Source organism: Notechis scutatus, chromosome 1 (genome assembly GCF_049901735.1).
Source record: "Notechis scutatus isolate UNSWTSFEM ecotype Mainland chromosome 1, rNotScu1.2, whole genome shotgun sequence".
In the NCBI taxonomy this organism is placed as follows: Eukaryota; Metazoa; Chordata; class Lepidosauria; order Squamata; family Elapidae; genus Notechis; species Notechis scutatus.
The window spans coordinates 130,532,292-130,559,354 of record NC_142009.1 but is presented as its reverse complement, the minus strand read 5'-3'; the positions used below and the strand labels follow the sequence as shown (position 1 = coordinate 130,559,354).

The 27,063-nt window shown below is 37.7% G+C and overlaps 2 protein-coding genes across 5 annotated transcripts in view; one reads left to right on the top strand and one right to left on the bottom strand.

The window, feature by feature from the left end:
- Window positions 1-18,552, bottom strand: part of TRAPPC12 (trafficking protein particle complex subunit 12) — a 78,548-nt gene extending 59,996 nt beyond the window's left edge. The window contains exons 1-6 of one of the 3 annotated variants that reach the window (XM_087946049.1): window positions 18,457-18,552; window positions 17,834-17,904; window positions 16,423-16,473; window positions 14,003-15,224; window positions 11,248-11,364; window positions 738-851 (exon numbers count right to left, since the gene is read on the bottom strand). In XM_087946049.1, coding sequence (XP_087802175.1) covers window positions 738-851; window positions 11,248-11,364; window positions 14,003-15,217 — 1,446 coding nt within the window. In that variant the 5' untranslated portion in view covers window positions 15,218-15,224; window positions 16,423-16,473; window positions 17,834-17,904; window positions 18,457-18,552. The remainder of the gene's footprint in view (window positions 1-737; window positions 852-11,247; window positions 11,365-14,002; window positions 15,225-16,422; window positions 16,474-17,833; window positions 17,905-18,456) is intronic. The other 2 variants (XM_026665294.2, XM_026665295.2) reach the window with 2 other exon arrangements.
- A 54-nt stretch (window positions 18,553-18,606) lies between these two features.
- EIPR1 (EARP complex and GARP complex interacting protein 1) overlaps window positions 18,607-27,063 on the top strand; it is a 60,363-nt gene continuing 51,906 nt past the window's right edge. Inside the window, exons 1-2 of one of the 2 annotated variants that reach the window (XM_026665296.2) lie at window positions 18,607-18,882; window positions 21,875-21,958. In XM_026665296.2, the coding sequence (XP_026521081.2) occupies window positions 18,841-18,882; window positions 21,875-21,958 (126 nt within the window). In that variant the 5' untranslated portion in view covers window positions 18,607-18,840. The remainder of the gene's footprint in view (window positions 18,883-21,874; window positions 21,959-27,063) is intronic. The other variant, XM_087946060.1, reaches the window with a different exon arrangement.

Genomic DNA, 27,063 nt, shown 5'->3' with positions numbered 1-27,063 from the left:
TCATTTTTTCCAGAAATTTTCTTCATGAGCTGAATTTTTTTCTTTACTTTTGAGCTCATTTGCAAATGAATTACCTTACATGGTTGGATAGTACTCTGTACATAATCTGACTATACAGAATTAATATGTTGACATTATCTGAAGACAGATATGGATCATTCCTATTCTCAATTATTCACCTTAACTACCTGTCATAAGAGGTTCAAAATGCGAATAAATTACTGAGTCTTTCAAATGGTTAGTTTACTAGCAAAACACTTTTCTATCTTTTGGTCCTTAATATTTCTAATGTAGATATTGCAATTGCTTATAAAGAAATATTTGCAAGACGTTTGCAGCACTCTTGAAAGCATTTGTTAATTGTTAATTCATCTTAAAATCTAACCAAAAATTCAATTGTTTTCTCACTCTGGTCATCCTATGTGTTTCTATGCTAGAACAAGTAAAGGCAATATCTATTTTTCCCAAGCACCAAAGTAAAATGAACTGTTTACATGAGAAATGTCAGTGTTGTTTTTTCATTCATAACTGCAAGAATTATTTATCACTCCTCTGAAATAATCTTAAGAAAGGTTGGGGAATACCTGGGGGGAGGGGGAAACTGGAGGTATCCAGTGTGTCTCTGACATTTCTGGGTAGATCCTTAAGGTGGAATCAATTGCCCATTCCCACACATGTTTAAGATGTGCACGTTTAACATGCATTCTAACTTTTGCCTGACCTACAGGCAAACATACCTGAAGCGAGTCTGTTGTGTGACTGGTGGGTAATCCACTTTTGCCACAGCCTTGACCATGGGCTGTCAGAAGTCGTCCACACAGATCAACTGCTGCTCTCCAGTTTTTTGTGCTCTGGAGTGAAAGGCAAAGAATAGGCTAAGTAACAATTTAGCAGCTAAAAACTTGAAGCTGCTTATTTTGCTTGAAGCAGCTACAACTAGCCATTAGTAATAATGACAAGGTCACTAAAGCTGGCCAGTAGGAAGCAGGATGTCATTTGTCAAAGCTACTTGTATAATTAGGCAAGAAGCAAAGCCAGGCATGACTCACAATTTACAATTAGAAGATTGCTGGTATAAAAGGGTGCATAATTTATTATGAAGTACCAGAGACTGCTCATTCAGAAATAGTTATCAGTTTTTAACTCTTAAAGAATATGTTTTTGCCATTGCAAAATAATCCTATCTATTGCCTCTAAGTACCGTTGCTATTTTATTTTCCCCTCTTGGAATCAAGTCATTTTCCTATTCGTTTTAATCAATTATCATCATACAGGTAATTCAGTAAGCTGTGCTTGAAAATTCAGCTGTGTGGAAACTCACATTTTAATAAATATAAATACTCGAATTTTTCAGCATCTATTTATTCAACCAGAAAGCATTCAGTAGATGTTTAACAGAAATAACATGCATTTTATATTTAAAACTTAAGCAATCTGCATAATAAAAAGATGACGGATACTTTAAAGTCACAGATACTGCCAGCAGAAGAAACAACTTATTTTTCCCTGATTCAAAGCTTAGAAAGATTTGTATTCGTATTGTGCTTCCAGTCAAAGCTATGGCAGTAAAGAGGATTATTTGTTACAATGTTTGAACACCAAGGTAAACGAGAATTCTTTAAAAATTTAGCTTATCATGAACAAGCAGGGATGCAAACTGCCTGACCGCTCTTGCTTGGCACTTGCCAAGAGAAGCTGAACAAACCTGGACGACAATTCGTGGCTTGCAAATAAGTAACCATGCCTTCTTTCAGTCCTAACAAGCCAGAGTCACAAACCAAGGACGAAATGTAACTTATGACACCAGATTGCTAGAAAAATCACACTGCATTTCACAACTGAGCGTATTTACCTAAAACATTACGCCATCTGTCCATGTTTCTTTGAGCTGGAGAATATGTGTGGAATTTATGTAGTGGACACTCTGGCAAACGAGTCTCAAGCGACAATGTCCTAACTCACAAAATAGCTCTGCTGAATGTTATAGCAAGTGATCTACCCAAGTGCAACCCAACCACTCTTCCTACAGGACCTCCCTATAAACCTCACATACCTTTTCCCTTCTTTTTGACTAGTTGCATGAGCCTCCAGTAAAGCATTGGGGCATAGCTGCTACCCACCACTGAATTGTAGAATAATCACGGTTAAGGTAAGGAATGCAAAATGGGCCTGGACACTATTTAACCCCCAGGTGTATTCAGACAATTCCTTTAGCTCTTGCCAGACTTCCTGCCCTAATTAGCTATTTTTTTTTTCCAAATAGAGAAATTAATGAGCTGATGAATTGCAAACATCACCTTTATTCCCAAGAATGCCTCTGGGGTCCAAATGCAACTTATAAACATTATATATGCTTTGTTTGGAAATGTCAGCCCTTGTCTAGAAAATGAACAAAGGCAAATAGGATGTTAAGGAGCATTGCAGGCAAGGTGGTAGGGGCTAAAATCAAGTAGCATCAAGATTTTATATACCCCACGCCAGCTATTTAGCTTGCAGGAAAAAAAAATTATACTTCTAATTAATTTTCAGATCTGCCCAATATGTCATAAAGTTTAAGATCTGAGTACTTATTATGGGACAAACCAGGTCTAGCTACAGAATTCAGGATAACTGATGCCTGAATGCTTAATTAGTGCCCAATATAGAGAGTACGGATATGGCTGTGCAAAAGTCTGGGCTCTACTCCCAAAAGGATACTTTTTTTTTAAATAAAAAAATTATTTGGGTTTTCACAAAACATAATACAAGTAAAATTTCTTTTTTTTGAGAATAGCATGGTCCCGGCTTATCACTTCTCCATACAGACACAAATTCAATTTCATATTCATCTTTGTGTTCTATTCCATATCTTATTACTATTTTAACATTTTCTCAAAAATTTTTCCCTTCCCTTAGTTTTCTCAATCTTACTTTTGATTATCTCATTCCTTTCTAAATTCAATTGTATATATCTTTTTCTAAGTTTCAATACCTTTCTAGTCATCATATTTATACTTTTGTCTGTCCTGTTTCAATTCCATATTTTCTTTTCTCATTAAACAAAATTTTCCCCTGTAGTTACTAATTGGAGTATGACACCTTTGTATCTTTTAATTTTTATCCATTCAACTCTTATTTAAACTTCAGTTTATGCCTTTACAATTATAACATTCAATATAACACATAACTTCCATTCGAACTCTGCTTGGTACATTCTTAAAATATGCACTAAGTTCTTAAAGAGAAAATATATATACTGTATAACAATAATAAATAAAATACTTATTCTATTCCAATTCAACTCTATCATTAATGTTAGTTATAATCTTTAACATCTTTAACATTATTTTTCAATAGGACATCATACTTCTAGGAACACTTATAATATTTCCATAATTTTTTCATGTTTCTTTCATGTTCCTCTTCACTTAAATTTTTATAACACATTTATAATAATTAAAATGTTCCCCTCCTTTCCTAATTTCATCTTCTCATTCTCTTTATTTCATTTATTTATTAAACATTACATTACATTACAATGAGTATTTTATCTATCATTTTAATCACACTTGTTTCATTTTTTCAAAGTTCATTTCTATTTCTAATATAACAATACTATATTATGTACCCTTGCAGAATCCCCCTTTCAATTAAGTTTTCACCCATTATCTCTGTGTCTTGTACATTTTCCCTGTTTCTCTATGTCCTGATTCTGTCCTTTATAATTTCTTTTACTTTCCCTCTTCTCCCTCTTCTTCTCCCTTCCCTTTTTGACCCCTTCTCTCTCTAATTCTGATTCTCTCTTCTGTAATCCTCTCTTCTGTTTCTTCCTAATGCTATAATTACTTTTCAAACTATTCCTTTTTGGGGTTGTTTTTTTGAATCTTAAATTTTTCACTCTCTTTCCTCCCTTTCCTTTCTTTTCCCCACATAGAAATACTTGGTCATTGAAGATGGCTTCTATCCCGGCCTTCTTGTTCTACAGGCATTTCTTGTTGTTTCTCATAGTTCAGGATCTCCATTTCTAAAAACTGAAATACGAAGCCAAAAGAACCTCTTCCTTCTTGTGCATCTTCTTTCTGTTTTTTAAGTTCCATTCTCAAGTCTTCCAAGAGTGATACCATTTTAAAAACTTTTAAACAACCACCCGATTAATTTTAGACCTTTAGATCCAATAGCCAAAAATCCAAGAATCACCAAGTAATCCAAATAATCCAAAGCTGTTTCTTCTTGCTTCTTTTTTCCACTTTCTTTTCCTGGGGTTCTCTTATCTTGTTACAAAGTTTCCGTTAAAATGTATCTTTTAGGAATCTTGTTAAAGTTTCACTGTTAAGTCCTTTCACTTCAAGGTGGTCTCCTCCCTTTTTCCAGATCCCACTCTTTTGATTTTTTCCTTCTTTTAAAAGTTTTTGAGAATCCAGAAATCTTTATTATTGCTTTGACATTTTATTTTCAACTTAAGTACCTGTTAATGTCAAAGTGGATTTTTGCCGATTTCTTGCTTAAATCTCTTAGTTGTCAATATAGGGAAGAAAAGAAAAAAAACCAAATCCTTTCCCTTCCCTCTCTCATTCGCAGCTTCAAAGTCTTCTTTGGGAACAATGTTGTTCTTTATAATTCAAATTCCAGGGTACCTTATATTGTTGTTTTTCCAGTTCAACCCGGTCAGCCAAAAACTTTCTCTTTTTATCTTCCTCCTGCACATTCTTTTCCGGTCGAGTTCTTCTTTGAGGTGGCCATTTCTGACCACTGCTGCAACCGCCTTCAGGAAAGGGAGTAATGGCCAGCTGGGGAGGAGAGATGCTGCTCTCCTCGACCCTGCTGGCAGTCTTCCCCCTCTTCACCACCTCTACAGGGTGGCTTAGCCCCAAAACCAGCCGGGGTGCTCCAGCGGTGAGCACAGATTAAAACTGCGCACAATCGCAAATTTCGGTCTGTCGCCGAAGAAGCTCAAACCGGAAGCCCCCCTCCCAAAAGGATACTTGAAGGCACAAACCCTGCACCTGTGTGTGACTCTTCAAGTTACTGCATCTTTTTCCTGGGATGGGTCAGAAAAAACTTCAAATTATAATAGAAGAGTACAGAGCCTTACTTAGCCTTGATGTTATGTCCTGCCTTTATAAATCATTACTGAGGAAATCATGAATTATCTGAGCATGGTCGTTTTTAAAAACTCTGTAATATTCCTTAAATTTTGAAGGATCCTATAAATTATTGTTCTAACAAGAATACTAAAAAAATCTTATGATACCTCAAGGATACCATATTTATTTTCATATAGTTTTATAAATCGCATGATACCATGTTCTTTATTAAAAGCACAACTAGAGATGAATAATAGAATTAAGAGAGCAAAACGTAGCAGTACCCATCACTAATCTCAATTTCAGTTATGTAGGAAAAAATGCAGGATCAAGAAATATTTTCAAATGAGAGCCCCATTCTTAACTAAGAGTTAGCATCTATATTCTACATTATAGGTTTCAAACTCAAGCTCAGTGTCCTATAACAAAGTATACATTAACCAAAGGGCTGCAAAAATATCAAAATCAGATAAGAATCACAACCAGATGCGTTAAATCTGCTTTATTGCCAAGTCACATTGACAGAATCTTTACAAATCTGAAAATACAATCATCCTCCTCCCACCCCATCCCCCACATCTTTTAAAGCATGAGAAATTAGGAGGGATCCCTTCTGAACATCTTGCACTGCCCATTATCCTGTTGCCAGTTATGCTGTCTCTTATCTGACTGTTTTGGCAGTTTCTCTTTGCTCAGTCTCCCAAGGTCTTTCCCTATCCCATTACACCATGTTACTAATAAATCTTGCAATATGGTCTTTAATCAATGAGTATTTATCCCCCTTTCATTAAAATTCTTATTTCACTGTTATGCACTGTTATGCTTCCTCGTATTTTAAAGTTTATTTCAAAGCAAAAATATAGATTGAAAATATATTACTTTTAAACCAGGCGATTAATTGATTCATAGCAATAAATAAGATCCCAATGTTTAATATTTAAGTACACAGTACACATTATCTTCATATACAACACGAGACCGTTCCACTTTTCTCTTCCTATTACCAATGAAAAGCTGATAGCAGCTTGCCTACAAATAGTTAATGATCACTAGTGTGAAGTGGAAGCCAAGGTAATCCTGGGTCACAGTTCTGCCATTACAATTAGAAAAATGTGCTATTATCACATTTTTGAAACTTTTGCTCAGATACTGGCACAAAAACATCTTGCTTAGTTTAATGGGATCACAACCAGAAGACTCAGAATTGTGGGAATTGACATCTGTTCTTTGATGCATGACAGATGTATATATGCAATAAAGGTTAAATAGTTCAGGTGTTACAGCAGAACAGTACAGCAGCAATAACAAATCAATACATGTCTGATTTCAAATATACATTCACATTTTTTTATTACTGTTACTAAATTTCTGTGACCATCTGGATACTCCTCCAAAGGGAATTATTGAATACTACTCAAATATCCCCTAGGCAAAACCAAGATTTAAAAACTTATTGTTCTGAAAGAAATATTAGAATGGCAAGTCTGTTTCTTTAACATTTATTGAGTTTTATGACTTTTCTTGTCACAGTTGTTAAGTGAACAATTGCATTTGATAATTTAGTAACATGGATGTTAAATGAATCTAGATTCCCCATTGACTTTGTTTGTCAGAAGATTGCAAAAGCTGATCATACGACCTAGGGGCACTGCAATCGTCATAAATATGAACCAGTTGCCAAGCATCTGAATTTTGATCATGTGACCATGGGGATGCTGCAACAGTTGTAAGTGTGAAAACTGGTATTAAGTCACTTTTCTCAGTGCTCTTGTAACTTTGAATGGTCACTAAATGAACTGTTGTAAGTTGAGGACTGCCTGTATTTACTGTGCAATAGATAATCATAAAATATTAACAGCAATATTCCTAACAAGTTGCAATAACATCAAAATGAGATCATGCATATCATGACATCATTCCAATATGACATTATATGATGCCATGGCATCTAACACTAATGTGTAACTCATGTCATCTGCATGCTGACTTCATAATGCACATGTCATTACTTGCTATCCTCTGAACTCCAAAAGCATGACAATGACCTCTAAATATTTCCAAAACAACTGCCCAAAGCAACTGCAGTGAAATCAGTGGTCAGGGTAAAGATATATACCAAAATAAAGTACTGTGTATTAGTTTGGTATAAAATGCCTAGAAACCAAGCTTGCTTGTTTCAAATATTATCTACTATATAAACTCAGATATATATATATTCTCTGGTTTACTTGTTGCGCCAGAGTTGGGGACAGAAAAACATGAACTATCAAAGATTTTTGAAGTTAGGTTGTTCATGCTGAACATGAAGTTAGAACATAGGCAATGGAGAAATACAACGTAAGATTGCAAATCAATTCAGAATAGAGATTACAATAAGAAAACATTTCATGAGTTTTATTAACCAAGTATAATTTAACTTCAGGAATAAAAATATTACTTAAATCAGGAGAATTTTTTAAAAATGGAAACGTCTCAGCTATAAAAATAAATAAATAAATATGCACAAGAGGCCCACAGTTTACTATGTTTGACAATGTATAGAAATTCCATGTAAAAACTAGATGCTCCACTACGAGAAAGAATATGATTTTCCCCCAGAGGGAATCTTTAACTGTACATATGGCACCATTAAGATGATTAAAATGTCCTCTTCCATTTTGGATGACATTCTTCTCTAATATAAATTATTTGGGTAGAACACACTGACATCACTTTAAAAAAAAGGTCAGTAATCCCTTCTTAGGCTAAATTTTCCCAATGTTATTCTTTTACATGTATAAGATAATACAATATTGCAGTTAAGGAGCTACATGTGATTTTTTGCAAATTGTCTTCTACTATATATCATGACTTTCCCTTGGTTTCTTCCCCATTGATCCATATATTTTTCCCAAGACCAATCAGGGAGCGGACAGAAGGATGATGGATGAAGAGGAGGAATATTTCCATTGGTAAATATTCTTCCATTAGCAACACAGCCAAAAAATTAACCTTAACTGTTTTTCTTACATGTTTTCTCAGATTATCATTTGCCCAAAATTATAAAACTCTAGTCATAGCCATTCATTTAAAGGTAAGGAAAGAATAGGAGTCCCTGAGGATTTTACTCCACTAGTCGTAGCCAACTATAGGGGGTGGTGCTGATCTCCGTTTCTCTTCTTTCTCTTCTAAAGGGCAGACTAAAATATAATAACCTTTTAAAAAAAACTGTAACTTACAAAATGGTGGCTAACAATTGTGCTAAAAAAGCTGATGTGATGAAATGATTAAGGCCCTGTATTAGAATCAGAAAAATCCAGGTTCTAACCTATACTCAGCCACAGAAGCTAACTGGGTAGCTGGGCTAGTTACGCTCAGTTCAAATTCTTACAAGTTCTTATTGTGGTGAAAATTAGAAGAATGTGTAACTCCTTAAGGTCACAACTGAAACGTGGGGTCATGGATGATAGATGGAGAGAGAGAGAAGAGGGGAGGGAGAGAGGAGGGAGAGAGAGAGAGGGAGAGGGAGAAGGGGGGGAGTCTAAGAATACTTATCTCAAATCTAAAATATTAAAATTGTAGTCAGTATTGAAAATATTCAATATGTAGCCATTAGGTGTGCTGCATGGATCTTATAGCCTTCTGAAATGAAAAGCATAGTTTTTCAGAACTCTATTACCCTGTTTCCCTGAAAATATGACCTATCCTGAAAGTAACTCCTAGCTTGATTTTTACATGTGCACCCAATATAAAACCTACCCCCCAAATAAGCTGTAATTACGATCTGCCCACTCCAGAGTAGACAGGTAACAATTAAGCTAGGGTGGGGATGGGGTGGTGGAGGAGCTGCCCTACTACTTACCTTTGGACAGTTGTAGCCAGGCCTTGCACACTCTGACACCTGCCTTGCCAGCCCATTTCTTCTGCAGCCGGCAAGGCTGGCAAGGCTTTCCTGAAGGCCTCTGTAGCTGATAACAAAGCCTCTGGATTGATCTGGAACTTTGTTATCAGCTGCAGAGGCCTTCAGGAAAGCCTTGCCGGCCACAGTAGTTCTTGAAGGCCTCTGACAGCAAAAAGGAGGCCAGGAGGCAACTCATGCAAGTGAGGTTAGTCAGTGGATGACATCCCCGAAAATAAGACCTGGTGCCTTTTTTTGGTGGCAAAAATATATAAGACGGGGTCTTATTTTCGGGGAAACACTGTATTAAACACATTTGAATATAAGGCAAGTACAGTACAGGCAGGTCCTGGGTTGATCTGCATTTGTTAATCACTCTGGAATTAATAAGAAATATTAATTAATTAATATTAATTAATTAAGAAATATTTGTGAAAAATGGATTTAAAAGTTAATTTTTAGGATCTCAGTCATAATTGATGTTTCAGAAGAGAATCAAATGTTACTGGATAAGACTGAAACTAATTTAAATGTGGATTTTCAAATGACAAGCTTCAAACACGATAAGGAAAATGATGAAATACCAATTGATGTTTTTAATAACTAAAAAGTATAATACAAATAATGAATCCGAAGAGGACTTGGATAACTTTTTTGTTAGATTTACAAAAGTGATTTATTAATGCAATTTTGTGAGCACCTAGAAGGAACATATGTGCCAAATTTCAAGTTTGTAGGCTTTACTGTTCTGGAGATTTTGTGATGATGTGTGAGTGGTATTTCGCTTTTATTTATACATACATACATACATACATACATACAAATATATATATATATATATATATATATATATATATATATATATATATATATATATATATATATATATATATATATATATATATATATGTATATGTATATGTATATGTATATGTGTGTGTGTGTGTGTGTGTGTGTGTTTTCTTAAGTTTTCGAAGGTACCCTTCCAGTTTTGTACCCTTCCAGTTTTGAGCCTCAGTAAAGTAAGGGACTGCCTCCGACTCCATCCACCTACCTACCTCTCCCCATCTCTGCCCTTTGGCCACTCTCCCCCCGCCTGCAGGACATCAAGCAGTCCCAGAACTGTGTGGCTCTGGGGCTGCTTGCCATGTGCCAGGAAGCCTCAGTTGCCCTAGCCCACGCCAGCAAGTGCAAGCAACACAGCAGCCGTCTCTCTCAGTTCCTTGCAATGATCTTCCATCTCTTCTGTCCAACCGTGATGCTACCTGGAGCTCCAGTTTCTCTGGCAAATGCTTCCTACACATGAGTGCCCAGCCTGCCCCAGCAGCAAGGCACCTGTGAACCCCAGCAAACATTCATTCACCCACCTGCCTTCTTTCCCAGGTTCCCTCACATCGATCTTTCACCTTTGTTGTCTTCAGAACGCTATGCCGTCTTGATAAAGTTATGCTCCCTTCTGCAAACCACACTGTCTTTTCAAAGACTTTCCAGAGACAACACATATTTACAAAGGCAGTACTGTCTTCATAACGCCTTTGGAAAGACAGCGCAGCCTCATGAAGACAATGCAGCTTTACGAAGGCTGTGCAGACTTCAGAGACCCTTTGAAAAGACAGCGCAGCTTTATGAAGCCAACACGGCTTTACAAAGGCTCGGAGAGCTACGCGTAGGGAACATTTTCCAGAGAATCTGGGTTTGAAAAAAAAAAAAAAAGACAGCAAAGGTAGCAAGGCCCAAAGCAGCTGGAACAAAAGGTGAAAGGTCAGTGCAGGGATCTGAGAGAGAAGGCAACTGGGTGAATGAATGCATGTTGGCGCTTGCTGAGATAGCTGAGGCTTCCCAAGGCATGGCAACCAATCTCAAACCTGCTTGCACCCAGAGTTTGAGATGGGCAGCTACATAAACTGAATAAATAACAAATTGAAAATTACCTGTATGTGCACAAAAAATCAGGAAAGGCCCTTGGCGTGGCCTAATAAACTTTGCAAATGATGTAGCTGCCTCAAGCAGCAGGTTCACAGAGGTCTTTGCTCTTTTTATGAGGCTACCATTCTAAAAACCTGGTGTACGGTCCTGGACATTATCTCTCACAGCCACTATTTTATTAAAGGGGAAACCTTTCAAGCAGCCTTCTTGTAATGCCTGAAACACAATCATAAAATTCTGCATGTGCCCATTTTCTAAATCTGAAAATGCAGATCCCGAACTGAATTACTTTTATGATATTTTAAAAAGACTAAACAAGACCTTTAGACTGTAACTATCCACAAAGAATCATAACTCAAAAAGAAACGCCATATTACTTACAATCAATTGCTTTAAGCCCTGAAAAGACTGCTCCACAGAGTTGGTATTGAGAACTTGTCTTTTCATTGCCTCCTGTTCACCAAGGAAGCGGAGCATTAAATCTTTAACTGCATCACCCTAATGGGGGAAAAGAACATAATATATAGCAAATATTATATATGGTATGTATTCAAGATATTCCATCTCAGTAAAAGTGTCTTGTATGCTTGGTCATACAATCTATTTCTGTGAAAGGAAATTTTTAGAGATCATTACCTTGAAAATCGAAAAAACATTGTTTTAAGTAGGATACTTATCACCTTCATGTTCTCTAACACAGCTTATTATCTCACACTGGGTTTAGATTCTCTATACTAACTCCTTTAAATTTCTTCAATTAATATTATTTGGACTAGGTTTAGCTGATTTCACTAAAAGATACTGAGAAGACACAGTAGAATTCTAGAACACCACAATTCTGCTCAAGCCTTACTTTGTAGCTAATAATAGTTACAGGGACCAAGGTGGCCAAAATAACAGTAGCCAATCTACCTTTTGGAGAGTGATGGGATTCTTCATTCCATAAGGAAATAATGGCATAGGTCCTGACTGAAGACCTCATCTCTCTAGTTTGATCTCAGCAGGTTCTTACTTGCCTTTTCTGAGGGCCAAAATAAAAAGATTAATTACATAGTTCTACTCCTGAGTGTGAGGTCTCTCTTCTCTACAGGATGCAATCTATATCAGAGCATGCTGTGAGGGGAAGGAATATTAATCATTTGGTCCTGCTGGGTTTTCAATCCAGATTTGGCCCCTGTGGTTTTCACTGCAAAAAAAAAAAAAAGGTTCCTCAAAATAAAAAAGAACATTTTAGGCATTGACCCTGCAATCTAAACTTGGACCACAGCAAGGGGAGATAGGGTTAAATCCATCCTAGGAACCTAATCTGTATTAGATCCTTCCCATCTGTGGCCATCTGTGAAGGAGAACTGTACGGACACTAGGTCATTTCTAGGAAGTCTGGAAATAAAATTTATTTCATTCAGGTTGTACATGGAAATTTTCTCAGTGCCCTTCCTGATGAACTAGTCTAAGGATGCTTAAATTGATTTTTCTGGTCTTTTGGTACTGTTATCCACCCAGTTGTGTTACAGTATGATAACATCCCCCCACCTCAGAGTTTGAGGGCCAATGACTTACTCCTCCCAATAGGCTGCCAAGTACTTGATGGCAGATGCTGTAATGGCTGGATAGGGTTGTGTGTTGTTAGATGAGTAGGGGTTTGCTGGTGTGAATGTACAGTACATCGAGGGGGGGGTGGACATTTTGTTGAGAGGCAAGAAGCAGGAGGGATGTGGGAGAGGTGATGGGGAGGGAGAAGCATAGAAACCATGATCGGCATGAGGTGATGTGGTGGATTCAGGACGATGGGATGTACTCAAGTGATATCAGATTGTCTGGCTGAAAGATCCTGACCCAATCCCTGGAGGTTGTGCAGGTCTGGATGAGGAGGAACAAGCTCTGTCTCAATCCCGAGAAGACAAAGTAGCTTCATTTTTTTGGCCTCCTAGTTCCAGAGACATTCCATCTTTAGTTTTTAATGGGGTTGCACTTCCAAATGAGACGAACATGAAATGTAGGGTTTCTCTTGCACTCACAGCTCCTGCTCAAAAAGGAGGTGGCAGTTACAGCCAAAATTACATCTGGTACATTAATGAGTTGGTACCTGGATCGGAGAAGTTTCAGACATTCACTCACATCTTGATCAACTCATGATTGACTGTCAGCCCCCCTAGAGGAACCAGGCAGGAAACATAACTAAATGAACTAATTCTACTTTCTTGTAAGGCTACATTAACAGAATCTTGCAAGTCTGAAAGTACAGTTTCTGACAAGTCTGAAAGTAAACTTCCTGCCAACCACTTTTAATTGCCTGATGCATTAATGTGGATCCATTCCAAGTTTCGTTCTCTGACTGCTAAGCCAGTGGAGCTTGCTACCTCTCTTCTATGATTGTTCCCCAAGGACATCCAATTTTTTAAAAAGTTTGCTTTATTATAAGCTGTCGAGAATAGCCATGCAATCAGGTGGACTCAAAATTGGAATATTAAATTAAATAATTTTTTATTGTGAGATGTGTTACTAGTAGGCATGGTAAAGCAGCTGATCTATTTTATGAAGAGTATTGGGAGCTCAACCCTTATACTGCCACCTTAAACATTTACAATTACAAGCATTATTTGTTTATAATTATAACAAGACCATTGTTTCTCTTCGTCTGAAACCTATTTGAACTATTTTCCTGAAATTGGCACCTCATGATTACAATCACAATAAATTTCATAATACTATGTCCCAAAGCAAAATAATGATTCCTTCAAAAAAGAAAACATATTTTAAGTAAAGATAGCTCAAAATATCTCACACTGGTTTCTACAAACCTTAAGACACTTCATCCCCTCAGTGTTTCTCAGGTTTAGTGTTTTTGCAAATTTCATCCCACTTTGGTGAACAACAAAAACACCATACAACTGTTTGAATTTTTACTTGCTATATTGTTTAACAATCTTGCTCCTTTATTGATCCACACACAACTACTTGCCAAACAGCTCCAGGTTGGATGGGCTCTACAGACTCGTAATTGTTATCCATCTTTAACATTATTTGTAATGGAAAGGTGGAACATAAGCAACATGTAAACGCAGATACCAAACGCTCTATGTTTGAATTTATTAGATAAGATTTCAAGTGACCAAAAGCAACAGAGGATTCTCACCTGAATATTGTCAAATTTTAATCCCGGCATGGTCACATTCTCCTTGTCTATGAAAATATTATTATATGGCTGGGTAGCTACTGAAATCAACACACTCCTAGTTGCATCACTAGGAAGCCATGCATCATTTCTTCTGTCCACCTCACTCATGTTCAGCACAGAGGCAAAAGGGTCATCGCCAACTTGAAAAACAGCTTGAATCTGGGAAAATGGCTTTGGAGACTGAGATATTTCTGGAGAAGACGCAGATTTCCCAGGTTCTGATCTTCCATTTTTAAGACCATACTTATGGTTAGCAGAGTCATGCAATTCCCCAACTGTTACAAGAGAAGACATTTGTTCGGGTACGGATGTGCTTGCATTGGGGTTACTGACCGAAATAAACGATGATGTGGTAAAGGAATCAAAAAAATCAGAAGCTAATGTGTTATTGCTAATGGCTTCCCCAAAAAATTTGCTTAGGCTTGGGCTAGGCTGAACCACCTGCGGATGAATTTTCACGGGAGTCTCACTTACAGCCCCAAGGCTGGGTGACTTCACCATTTGAGGCTCAAAGCCATCGTGTAGAAACTGTTGCTGACCAGTTGTTTGATTTCCCTGGCTAAAGATTGTACAGATAGGAATAGGTTCTGAATCAATTGGTGATTTAATGACAACCGGAGTAGAAATGATTTCCTCTGGTTTGCTTTCATCAACCATGGTTGATGGAGACTTTAAAAGTTTGTCACATTCTGCTTCCAGTTCGTTTTTTGCTGACGTCTGAATCAGATTTTCATTTAAAGAGGACTGATAATCAATTCTCGAATCAGAAATACTTTTGGCAGTAGCTTCAAGTTTTGTGTCCTTCTCATTTCTAATGACTTCATGTCTCTCTAAAAGCTCCTCTCCTTCTATTGCTTCGGTATCATTTGCTTCAATTTGTTTTACTATTTCCTGCAGGCAGCCAAGATCACCAGTATCATCTTCACTATTATTTGGAGAATCAGATATCACAACGCTCTCCATCATGTGCTCACTGAGTTTGTCTATGAAGTTACTGGAATCTTCTGCAATGTTTTCATTTTCTTCAGATGCAGATTCATCTCCTCCCAGATCAATGGTTTCTTCGTGGAACAGAAGTTCCTCAGAAGTCTGCTGTTGGATATCACAAATGTCAGTCATTGCGTTTGAACTTCTTACTCCAATGTCTTCAATACTGCTTTCTTGTTTTTCCATAGTTCTTCTACGTAAAAAAAGAAATTGCTATTGATCAGTACTAGATATAGGACGATTTATGCATAAAGCAACAATATATACAGCCACTACAATAATTAAGAACACGGTTCAAGTTATGAAATACTTTATTAATATCTTGCTAACCCCTGCCCTTTTTCCTTAGCATGGAAGTAATGATTCTCATGGTTGAAATACTGGGTATCTTAACAATGAGCTCTTGACAAGCCAAAATATAGGATAGAACCAGCTGTGGCCCTTGGTCTCCATGACCACTCATTTTTCCACTTGGGAAAGTATTGTGATGCAAGGCCCTTTAACTTATCTATATACTCTATTTTACTTTGTTGGCTTGCAATGTCACAAATTCAGACTTGGACAATACAGTCTCTACCTTCAATGCATAGACTGACTATCTTTCTGCAAGAAGAGCTGATTGGAATGTTCTCTAGTGGAATTCCCATCTATCTCTGTATTCAGAAAAAGGGGAAGGCAGACTGCCAGTGCCCCAACTCAGATGCAGACGGACAAAATAGCATTACAGCTCTGAGTGAGAAGGAATAGAAGAAGAAATTAGAACTTCAAGTAGACAAGAAGGGAAATCCTGCATGAGAAAGCTCGGATAGAAAACACTAAATTGAACGGAGTTAAGAAGGGAAATCTTAGTATACTAAACCTTCTGTCACTTAGACAGCACATTAGGACTTCAATTATTTATTTGTTTGTTTCCCTCTTCCCAACTCTTTTGCAGATTCAGTAGGTGAAACAACAATCAGACAAGAATCAGAAAGAACAAAAAGCCATTATTTAACTTGAAATATAAATATAATAAATCCAGGCACAATAAAAAAATTAAATGACAATTCTGATTAACAGCTGAATTTAAGCAGACTATGTTAAAAACACACTGTGTGTCTATCCATCACACTATTCCATCTCAGGGTAAGCAATGTTATGCAGTGTACGGTAAAGGAGTAAGAACAGTAGGAAAAAGAAATTAAATGCACATGATACACACACCCAGAGAGAGATGGAGGGGGAGGGAGGGAGGGAGGGAGGGAGAGGAGAGAGAGGGAGGGAGGAGAGAGAGAGAGAGAGAGAGAGAGAGAGAGAGAGAGAACCAAGTCTAATTTATAAGAACCCCATTCACTATTTTTTGAAGTTTTCATATGCAATAGTTGTCGGTAAAGATGTCCATGGATATTAACCTTTGTCATCCATCATGGCTTTGACAAACTGAGAGGTTCATATTACGGTTTCTAAAAACACAAGTACTAAACTGTATTAGCAAATTTATAGAAGTCCTATCAGTACCACATGTAGAATACCCTACTAATTATGAGAAAAGTGCCAGTCACTTTTGGACCATTTTCACAATGCATCATAAACAAAATGGTCATCACCAGGTGGTCCATATTGACTTATTATTGTCCATTGCATCATCGATAGAAAGTCAGTAGAGGCCATATAAAACTTTATTAAAATAGAAAATAGAAATGGTCAACATTTCTGAACCACGCCAACACCCTTCATTTTACCTGTGTCACATTCAGTATTCTCTGCTATTTGGCACATTGGTCCAGGTTACCTGAGGAACTGTCTCACCCAAATGGGATTGACCTACTCCACCCATCACAGCGAAAGGGGCATACTATGGACCTCATTGGTCAACGAGTTCTGTCTGGCAGGATTCAAGTGAAGAGCCTTTTCTATTATGCCTCCCATCCTCTGGAACATTGTGGTCCCCAAGTTGAGATCCGCACCCACTCTTTTGGCCTTCCAAAAGAGCTTGAAAACCGGGCTCTGCCAATTGGCTTAGGGCCCCAATGGGGGCATGTTGTACTGGAGGTGGTTAATGGATTGGGATAAATTCCACTTCTGCCCCATGTGCATCTTTTTCCCTTCCTTGCTTTCTTGTTCAGTTTAAGTAAATTTTAACATTAATACTCAATAGTCTATAGACTCTCTATAGAGTCTATAGAGATTCTCAGTCATCCAGGTCATAGTTGTCCCAAAGGTTGTTTTTCAAGGGGCAACTGGACTTTCTCGTTTTTCTTTGAAGACATTTTGCTTCAAGAAGCTTCTTGGATGAGAAGCGAAATATCTTCAAAGAAAAACAAGTAAGTTCCAGTTGCCTCTTGAAAAAGCACCTTTGGGATGATTAATCTTTATCATTTTAATATTAATGTTTTGTTTTGTTTTACTTGTAAACCATCTAAACTGTTGGTGAGATTGGTGTCATATGTATTTAATAAAAAAAATAAAATTTTGACAGGTTTGCCACAAACACAACTGAAACTTAGTATTACTTCGAGCATATTTATGTTTTTCAATGCAAATCAGGAAGTCTAGTTCAGAGACTATCTTGCAAACCAGCATCCCACTACCAGTATGATATACATGCAGTGTATTGACTCACCCTTCGAATATATGTTAAAAGCAGCTATTGAAATGTATGCAGGAACAATTAATACATTTTAACAAGATACATCTTTATGATGAAATCAGAAACAAGAGTGCTTCTGCAGACTACCAGAGAACAAAATTAGGAACCCACATTATATCTGACCTTTGCCACATTTTTATTTTTTAAAGAATGGATGTGCAAATTAAACATACCTTTTACATTTGCTCTGGCAAAGTATCACTTTCCTCAGGCATATCACTTTAACTATGTCTCAGGGACCCATCTGTAAAATGGAGCATTTATTATTTTTCTAAGGCTACTTCTGTAATTATCAAGAGGCAAAGAAATTAAATGAACCATGAAGATTTGTCTATCAATCATAAAGATAGTGTCTGTGATTGACACACAGTTTTATAGATAACGTGAACACAATTAACATTAAGACACATTCATTTTGAAGCAACCCTTCTGACCCAGGAATTGCAGTGCTCCTACCCACTTTTGAACCTATTTCCTTAGAATTGTTTCTCAGCTGCAGATACTTGCATTTTTCATGACTGATTTCCTACCCTGTAACTTCAAAAAACACCACCATCAACCAAATAATTGCACAATCCTGTACCTATTAGGAAAAAGGATAGTTTTTTTTTACAATGTCTAGATTTTATGTATCGGTTTATTCTGTGTTTGCATAAGCAGCTCCATTCAAACCTAAGTGACCCAGGTTCCACTTAAAGAGTGGAGTGGAATAATAACCCATCCCATCTCATCTGATGGTGAATATCCTTATTATATAAGCCACCTTAAATGACCAAAAGGATAGGAATTCCCTCACCTATCCCGCGCTTTACTTCCAATGACAGCGGCAACGACGTCCCATCTAAACTACTGCAGAAAAACCGAATGTGTAAGGGGGGAAACGTCTTCGCCTAGTGCGCCTGCGCGTCCAGCTTCCCTTCCCTATCGACCCAGTTTCGCCTCCTTTACGTAAACGAGCGTCTTCGGCGCACCACTCCTTTCCCCGGAAGTGAAAGAAGTACGGTGGCCGAAGTGGGCCCAAGGTGTTTTGTTGTAGATTCGCCTTCTTTCTCATTCGAAAGAGGGGTGGGGTGGGGGGGAAAGAGCTGAAACGCGGCGGCGGGGTTTCCCATCGCGATAGTGTTTGTGCCGGGGCTGTGGGTGGTGGAGGAAGGTGGCAGGAGTTGACGCTGCTGCAGCCATGGAAGATGATGCTCCCGTGATTTATGGGCTGGAATTTCAGGTAAACGAGAAAACAATGGATTGGGATTTATTTTTTTAATGGAAGAGGGAGCTGTTCATCATAATAGAAATTATTTTTTTTCTAGATTTTTTCGGTTTTTGCCCCCAGCAATTGTTTAGGAATTGGACCGGGAATGGGCATACAACTTTCAGTTATGGATACATATAGGATGGCTTCGGTGCAAGCCTCTTTCAACGCAACCAATTTTACAGAGTTGCTGTTCTGAAAGAAATTATTGCAAGGAATGCTTTGCAAATTGCCTAAAAGGAAAAGTGGCTGTTAGGTATGACCAATACATAAATAAGACAATTTACAGAAGGCAAGTACCTGTCACCTGTAAATATAATGAAATTTATGGATTCGTTAATGTGCTAAAGCTGTGAAATACATTTCATTAAATAATATATGTCCAATTTCTCTTTCTATGTAGAGGTATTCCAAATGAAAAGACCTGTATTATAAATCAAAAGTGCCCTGTGTGCCCTGTGAATTTTAAACAAGTCTTGTTATTCACGAATAACATAACTTTTCATAAAGTTGGGATGGATTTCTGCAGATTTTTCTGCATCCCCTTCTCTAATTTGGCCTGTGACAGAAACAGTGGGATATTTTTAGTGTTTTGCACTTTTGGAATAATTAGTGTGTATTATTGAGTCAGGTTATATGATTTAGAGTTTGAAATAGTCTGGAAAAGTTTTCTCACAATGATATAAAGCCACCAAAATTACTTTGAAAATTATCTAGAGAAGATGCCTCCAAAAACAAGATTATTTTTAGCTGCATAAAAGTGCACAGTGAAATAAGCCTACTGATAACTAATTGCCACCAAAGACAATTCACCCCATAGTTTATTGCTGGCTTTCACTTCAGCTTCTTAAAATAAAGTGAAAATAAATATGAGAGTTACTTTTGGGATCCTTGATAAGGACAATTAGATCTCCAGAGTAAGGAATTGTGTTGCTTTATGCACCTGATTTCCTTTAATAGAAAAAACTGGCCAAACAATTCTGTCTTGATACTGGAAATTTTTTGACACTTCATTACCATTACAAATATTTGTACAATACATATTGCCTTGAATTGTAGCTAGCATTATCTTGGAGGAACCTTTGGTTCCACTGAGATTAAACCTGTTACAGAATTGAGTATATTTCTGTCCTGGTTAAAGTACAGTTTGGATATAGGCAGTCCTCAACTTACAACAGCAAGTGGGAATATCTGTTATTAAGTGATGTGGTCGTAAAATGAGGGTGTGCGAGAGGCACCAGTCGGGAAGGAATTCCAAACACTGTTCATAACCACCATTCAGTGCCATTGTAACTTCAAATGGTTGATGGACAGATGGCTGAGGATAGTCTGCGTAATGTAGGCCTGTAATCCTAAAATATTAAATCCTGCAACTCAAAGTTACCTGCTAGGGCTGAGCAAACCATTTTGAAGGAGAGATTCTTCGAGCCCACTATAGTCTTCAACTCACAAGTTACAATGGTATTCAAAAAAGTGACATATGACCGTTGTTCAGAGTTATGACCTTTACAGCATCTCCACCATCATGTGATCAAAATTCACTTGCTTAGCAACTGGCTCATATTGATGACCACTGCAGTGTCCCAAAGTCATGTGATCACTTTTCGCAACCTTCTGACAAGCAAAGTCAATGGGGTGGCCAGATTCACTTAACAACTGGGTTAGTAACTTACCAACTGCAGTGATTCACTTAACAACTGTGACAGGAAAGGTCGTAAAATGGGGCAAAACTCACTTAACAAATGTCTCACTTAACAACAGAAATTTTGGGCTCAATTGTGGTCATAAGTCGAGGACTGCCTGTATTGTATTTGGATCTCTCAGGCAGTTATCTCTCTTGAAGGTTTGGCCCCAGCCAGTTCTGCGGTCTTTTCCTGGCCTTCTGAGTGTGCATATGCCTACCCAGAAGATGTTTATGCCAAGATTGCCCTTAAAGCACAGCAGTCCTGAGCATCGTCCTAAAGGAACTCATAATTGCTTCCACTTTGCAAGCATATGGCTATAAAAATGCCTCTAGTTTTATCTGTCTTTGTAAGAACTTCTGTGGCTACATTCCAAAGCTGCCTTCTGTGAAAGAAGTCCCACTGAAATAAACTGATGCATCTTTTGAATAAATACAATTAATGTTGGGTTTTTATTTAGAAATCAGTAATGTCTATATCTCTCTATCTTTGGTTTAAAGAAATAGGCTGACTTACAAGTTATAAGGAAACAAAAATGACTTATTTACCTAAGTTTTAAATCTCTTCGGCATTGAATAGCTGTATTAATCACTCTGTTCTCAATTATAGTCTTCCCTAACGTTTAAATTAGCAAACACAACTATTCAGGAACTAGCTTAGGTGTCTTACTATAATTCTTATATCTATACTCTTTGTTTTAAACAAAGCACTTTATCTGTAGCAGTATGCTAGTGATTCAAAGGTGCATTTATATTGTACTTCATGGTGAATGGTTTATAAATACCACAGGTAAAGCAATTGAAATGTCTTGGAAATGGTGAATGGATTTAATTTTTGCTGGCATACATTTTACTAGCTATATAAATTTCAATGGGAATAAGATTAATTTGGATTGAATCCTATTCTGTATGTTCTTCAGTAAAACTTAAGGTGTTTTTTTTTAAAATACATCTGATTGGTATTTTTGGTCAAAAAGTAACATTAACATTTTGCTAACATTAAATCTTCTTAAATTGCCCTTTCTGCAAAATATTTAACTTTGAACATCTGTGTAGTTGCTCTCACTTTCATGCACATTTCCCATAAATGAAAGTAGAATACATTCTGAAAATGGCTTTTATACTTTTTAGCCATAAATCAGGATTTTGTGCCAAAAAATAGAAAATAACCCATTTAGAATACAGACATATGAAATATATTTTTAAAGTGTGTTATAATGAATGATGTCATGTCACTGAAATGTGCTGGATATGACTCCATTTATATTTTTCACAATTTTTTAGGCACGAGCACTGACCCCACAAACTGCAGAAACAGATGCAATACGATTTCTTGTTGGAACTCAATCTCTTAAATATGATAACCAGGTAAACTTGCATAAATCTTGCATGAATGTAGAAACAGAATTGCTTTTAAAGCCTTTAACAGAATAATAATTTTTCCTCCCAAATTTTAAACAGAACTTTTGTTTATAAAATTAGGTGTTGTGTGTTTTGGGAGACTAAAAAACCCTGTTTGTGATAATAGTTAATACTATTGCAATTAAGACTTGTCTATATAAATAATGTGATTTAGTAAGAACTGGAAACAGAGAGAGGCATTAAAGGACATGATTGGAACTTAGTAGATAGTCAGAAGTATAGTGTTAGAAAATAACTTGGAGAAACACTCATATTAACTTGAATAAGTGGATTGCTTTAGAAAGCATCTTTTTTCAAGTTCGGCCAGAACCTGAAAAAGTCATTTATCTTTATCAGCAGAGATATGCAGTCTCATATTGTCTGAAACACTTTTTCCAAACTGTTTTCGAACGGTGTCTAGTCTTCATAGTATTATTTTCAGGGGGTGTACAATATGTCTCACGTTAAAGGAAAGGAAAAGGAAAAGCAAGATAGTCCATGGGTAGAATTAGGAATTATTTCATGTCAAGTCTTCATGACACTGAGCCAAAGTGAATCAGTCACGAAGACGACTGCAAGCCTGATGATATATAACATAACTAAATAATTTAAAGCACTTTTTAAAAAAGCAAACGAACAGTAATAGTTCACTCCTTAATGATTCCACAGTTTATAAAGTGGCCCAGCGTTTCAGAAACAAAAAATATCAAGCAATTGCTGGCATTCACAACACTGTTTCTGGCCTCAGAGTAAGGGCTCACTGGATGCATTTTTTTTTAATTGATACATAAAACTCAGACAGGCAAAGTGAATATTTGTCCAAGTAATTTCATAGGTTTAAAAAAGCTGAGCAGGCTCTTTGCTCCATTTTTGTTGTTGCAAGGTCTTGGTATCCACTCTCAAAGTAGAGTATTTCATAATAACAAGGAGATGAAATAGATACTATATTATGTCATATTGCTGTTGGATGTTAATGGGAAAACCAGAGGTGAGGTGCTGTGGTATGTGATAGCCTTATGCCTTAGATCAGGGATCCCCAATCCCCAGGCCATCAATCGGTACCAGTCCATGGCCTCTTAGTAACTGGGCCACACAGCTGGAGGTGAGCGGCAGCAGGTGAGCGAGTGAAACCAAAACCATTCCCCTCCCTCCTCAGTCCATAGAAGACTTGTCTCCTACAAAACCGGTCCCTAGTGCCAAAAAGGTTGCGGGGACCACTGCCTGAGATAATATGTTTACTTCTTCCCAGTGACTGGTTATAGATCTACAGTACTTGAATCAGCCATGTTTGTACGTTAGCAGATAGTTATGCGCCTCAGTTCCTAAAGTTATTCTGAGCTGTCAAAGGGTCCTAAAATATTGCCGTGATTCAGACTTCCTGGCTGTATCTCGGCATTCTACCAATAATTTCTCTTTTTCCTGCTCCTGCTTCCCCTCTTATGTGTACCAGCATTAATAATTGAGGTGTAGGGCACTTTCCCTGGATGCTAATGAGCAGATAGGGTTAATGGCCTTTGGCAGTGCTTGAAGCGATCAGCTATGGAGTCGGTGATTAATCTATAAGAAGTGTCAGGAGCCTCTATCATGACTGCTTATAATTTAACAGAACTGATCTCTCTCAGCCTAGGTCAGGCAACGGTGGATCTTTGTACATTTCATGGCAGATGGCGGCTTGACATCTAGGTTGCAATTCAGCTCTCAGGCGAAGAGCTATTGTGGGTGGAATCCCTTGAAGGAATCTTAACTCATAAAGCTTTGGCTTGGGGAGGGGAGTGAATTTCAACTGCATTGTGCTCATTAATATTCAGCTATCATAAGCAAGCTAGTGAAAATGGAGAGTGGAGGGGATAATCAAGGAGAATCCCACAGCATCTTCTGCTTTAGTGCTATCCATAGAGTGCTTGTCAGAGAAATAAAGCGTTTTGTGAGGTATTCGGCTATATAATTAAAGGGGGAAAAAAAGAATTGTCAAGACTTTCAATCCTGTCTCCATCCATGGAATAAAATGACGTTCTTTGCTTGTTTATTTTATGGCTTGAGATAACCGAACCCGGGTGTGGGGGGGAATTAAGTGTCTTACGATATTGTGCTGTATTGTTATAATACACTTATAATATCTGCAACTTTCTGTGGAATACAAGTTTGTTTTTTTCAAAATCTATTGTACTCCTACTCTGGAGGGAATGCAGTATTGCACCTCTGCCAAGAATAATTTTTATCACCTGGTCCAGAGCTGTTTTGATTTTAGTCTTTCGTGGGAACTCAGGAATTTGGTGTCTTTTTTGTGAAGACTTTGTAAGAGTAGTTGGACAGAGTTCTTTAGGAACTAGTTCGGGTGGCTGCCTTTAAAAAGTCTGTCATTTAACACAGCCCTGTCTTTCCATCCCTCGCCTTTCATCCAGACCTTACTACTTGTCCTTCCACTTTAACAAGGATGAAGGAAAAGTCATTCGTCGAGGGTCAAAGAGAAAGTGTGTTGCAGGAAATCCTTAAAATCTTACGATTTTGACTTCAGCTACCAAATTTTATTAAGGAATTGGGCCAAAAGAAAAGGATTTAGTACATTTATTAATGTCTGATGCACTTCTTTTTAGTGCTGTCCCTGAGAGCAGACTAATAAGGCTTCTTTTCTTATCCTGCTCTTCTGTAAGGATTTCAGAAAAGAAAACAAGTTTATGAATCATAGATCATTGAATATTAAAAGCCTCTTTGAATAGGTGGATTTTTTTTCTAAGTGCATCTGAACATGAAAGGAGAAGGATATATGCTTTCTCTGAGACAGCCATATCAAAGCTTTGGTGTCACTGTAAAAAATTTCTAATGCATTTAAATCTCTAAAGCAGGGGCCAGAATTCAGAAATTATTTCTAGGTGCAAGCTTGTACATGTGGGAGGAGAAGGTAGACAGGTCTAGATGAAATGTTCATGGAAAAATTGTTCAAAATATATTGGTAGGATTTTTGGAGTAGATAAGTAAAGGCAATAACAACAGCAGAAAGACTTAAATTTTTTTTAAAAAGATAAGCCATGGAGCTGGAAAGGTGCTTAGGGAGAAACGAGAATTTAATTTATACTAAAAAGAACTGTGCACTTAATTACTGAATACAAATTTCTAGGCTGAACACTTGTTGACTAGCTTGACATGCTCAATTTGTGTCCCAGCTTAAGGTGAACCAGACATTAGAATGAAATGAACCCACTATCTAAGTGAATGGGATAGACTACTAACCAAAGTCTTCATCAAGCTAAGAAACAAACCCTGAGGAAGATATGGAGAAAAGAGGTGGCAACAAGGCAACACTAGACCCGAAACCTCAAACTTTAGATATTGTTTCAGTAATTCTGAGCTAGAGGTTTTAAACCCCGAAGCTCTGGAGCCCTATCTAGAGTTCAGAGGTAGATGATCAACTGTATTCTTAAAGAATCCTTTTTACAAGGATAACTGTTACTGATGAACAGTGATTTTACTTCCATATATATCTTCTGTGTTTGGCCTTTATGCTCCTCTCCCAAATGACTGCCTGAATCTGTATCTATAGCTTTCCTACACACAATCCTTGACCTACTGTGCCTACCTTGTACAAGCTTGAGCCCGGAAATAATTTCTGAGTTCTGGCCCCTGCTCCATATTTAGAGATTTGATAGACTACATGCATTAGGAAGTTTTTATACAGTAGTTTAATTCATAATTTATGATGGCCTTTGAAAGGATACTCTATGGCCTGTGAAGTACTTCTAGCCATCGTAAAATGTTATGCTGCCTCCCCTCCGCACCCCAATCACCTGGTTGTCATCTGGCTGCTTGGCAACCTGTTTGTACTTACAACCAATTCCCAAGTGCTTCACAACTAAGTGATCACCATTTGCAATCTTCTCTGCTGGCTGCCCTAGAAAGTCAATGGGTAATCCCATCCAGGAAGGTTGCAAGTTGCTGCCAGCTATCAAGAGGACTCTTAAGGGCTGTGCTGAAAGAACTGCCTAGCGAAGGGACCTGAATTCCTTTGATGGGGGCAGAAAAATACCTCCAATTGAGGCATTCCCCCTGCACACGGAGGGGAGTGAACTTCAGTGGGGTGGAGAAACTGGGCTCAGATCCTGAAGATCTTGAATTTCATTCCTTCACCTCCCTGAAGCCCTTCCCTTCTGGGCATAGAGGGGAGCTGACATCCTTCTGCAGGCTGCTCTTTCAACCAGATAAGAGGGAGACAAAACCAGGAATTTCAGCTTCTGCGTAGAGGTATCTCCTTTCTCTGAAGTCAGCATGGGCTTCAATCTCTGGGATCATGTCCATTCAAATGGTAGGCATACTTTGAAAGCAAAATAAACAAAATAATTCCATGTGAAAGAAAGGCTGAAAATATTACCCGTACCAGCAATCTGATCAAAACATTCTCATAAGAAATGAGATATCTGGCTTTCATTCTACAGAACGTTGCTGCTAAACCAAAGAGGGAAGCTTGTCAAATATCCCCTTTAATTCTTTTCATATCTCCTCCCTAAAATGGGTGCGGATAATAACAAATAATAATTATGTTTCATCCCATAAGTCAGCCAGAAGTTTAGACTGGGTTTGGCATTTTTATCCACCTCTCCCAAGGACCTGGGATAGGCAGATGTTGATATTACCTGTGACAATATGTCTAATACCACTGAACAACATTTGCCTGCCCTGGGCCCTCGGGAAGGACTCTAGGTGGACAAAACTGTCAAATCCACCTAAACATCTGGCTGACTATGCAACCAACAAAAAAGTCCTCCGGAATGTATGACACACTATATTTAATAATGCTTGTCCTTAAGGTCTGGCGCAGTTCTGAATCATCTTGCCAGGGGGAGGAAAGCAGCTGTGCCTGACTTTGAGGGACCCGAGATAGGGCAGAAGGCACTTCTAGTTTATGTGCTGAATGACCCTCTTTATATGGTTAGTAGGGGCACATAATACATGTTGGTGGAGCAAATTGAATTTTGATTTGTAGCTCACCTTTAGGGAATCAATTTCACTGCCAAGGAGACTGCTTTATAATTTCAACATGAGGCTTCTTTGCTTTCTAAAGAAGGCCGTGAGAGCTATCA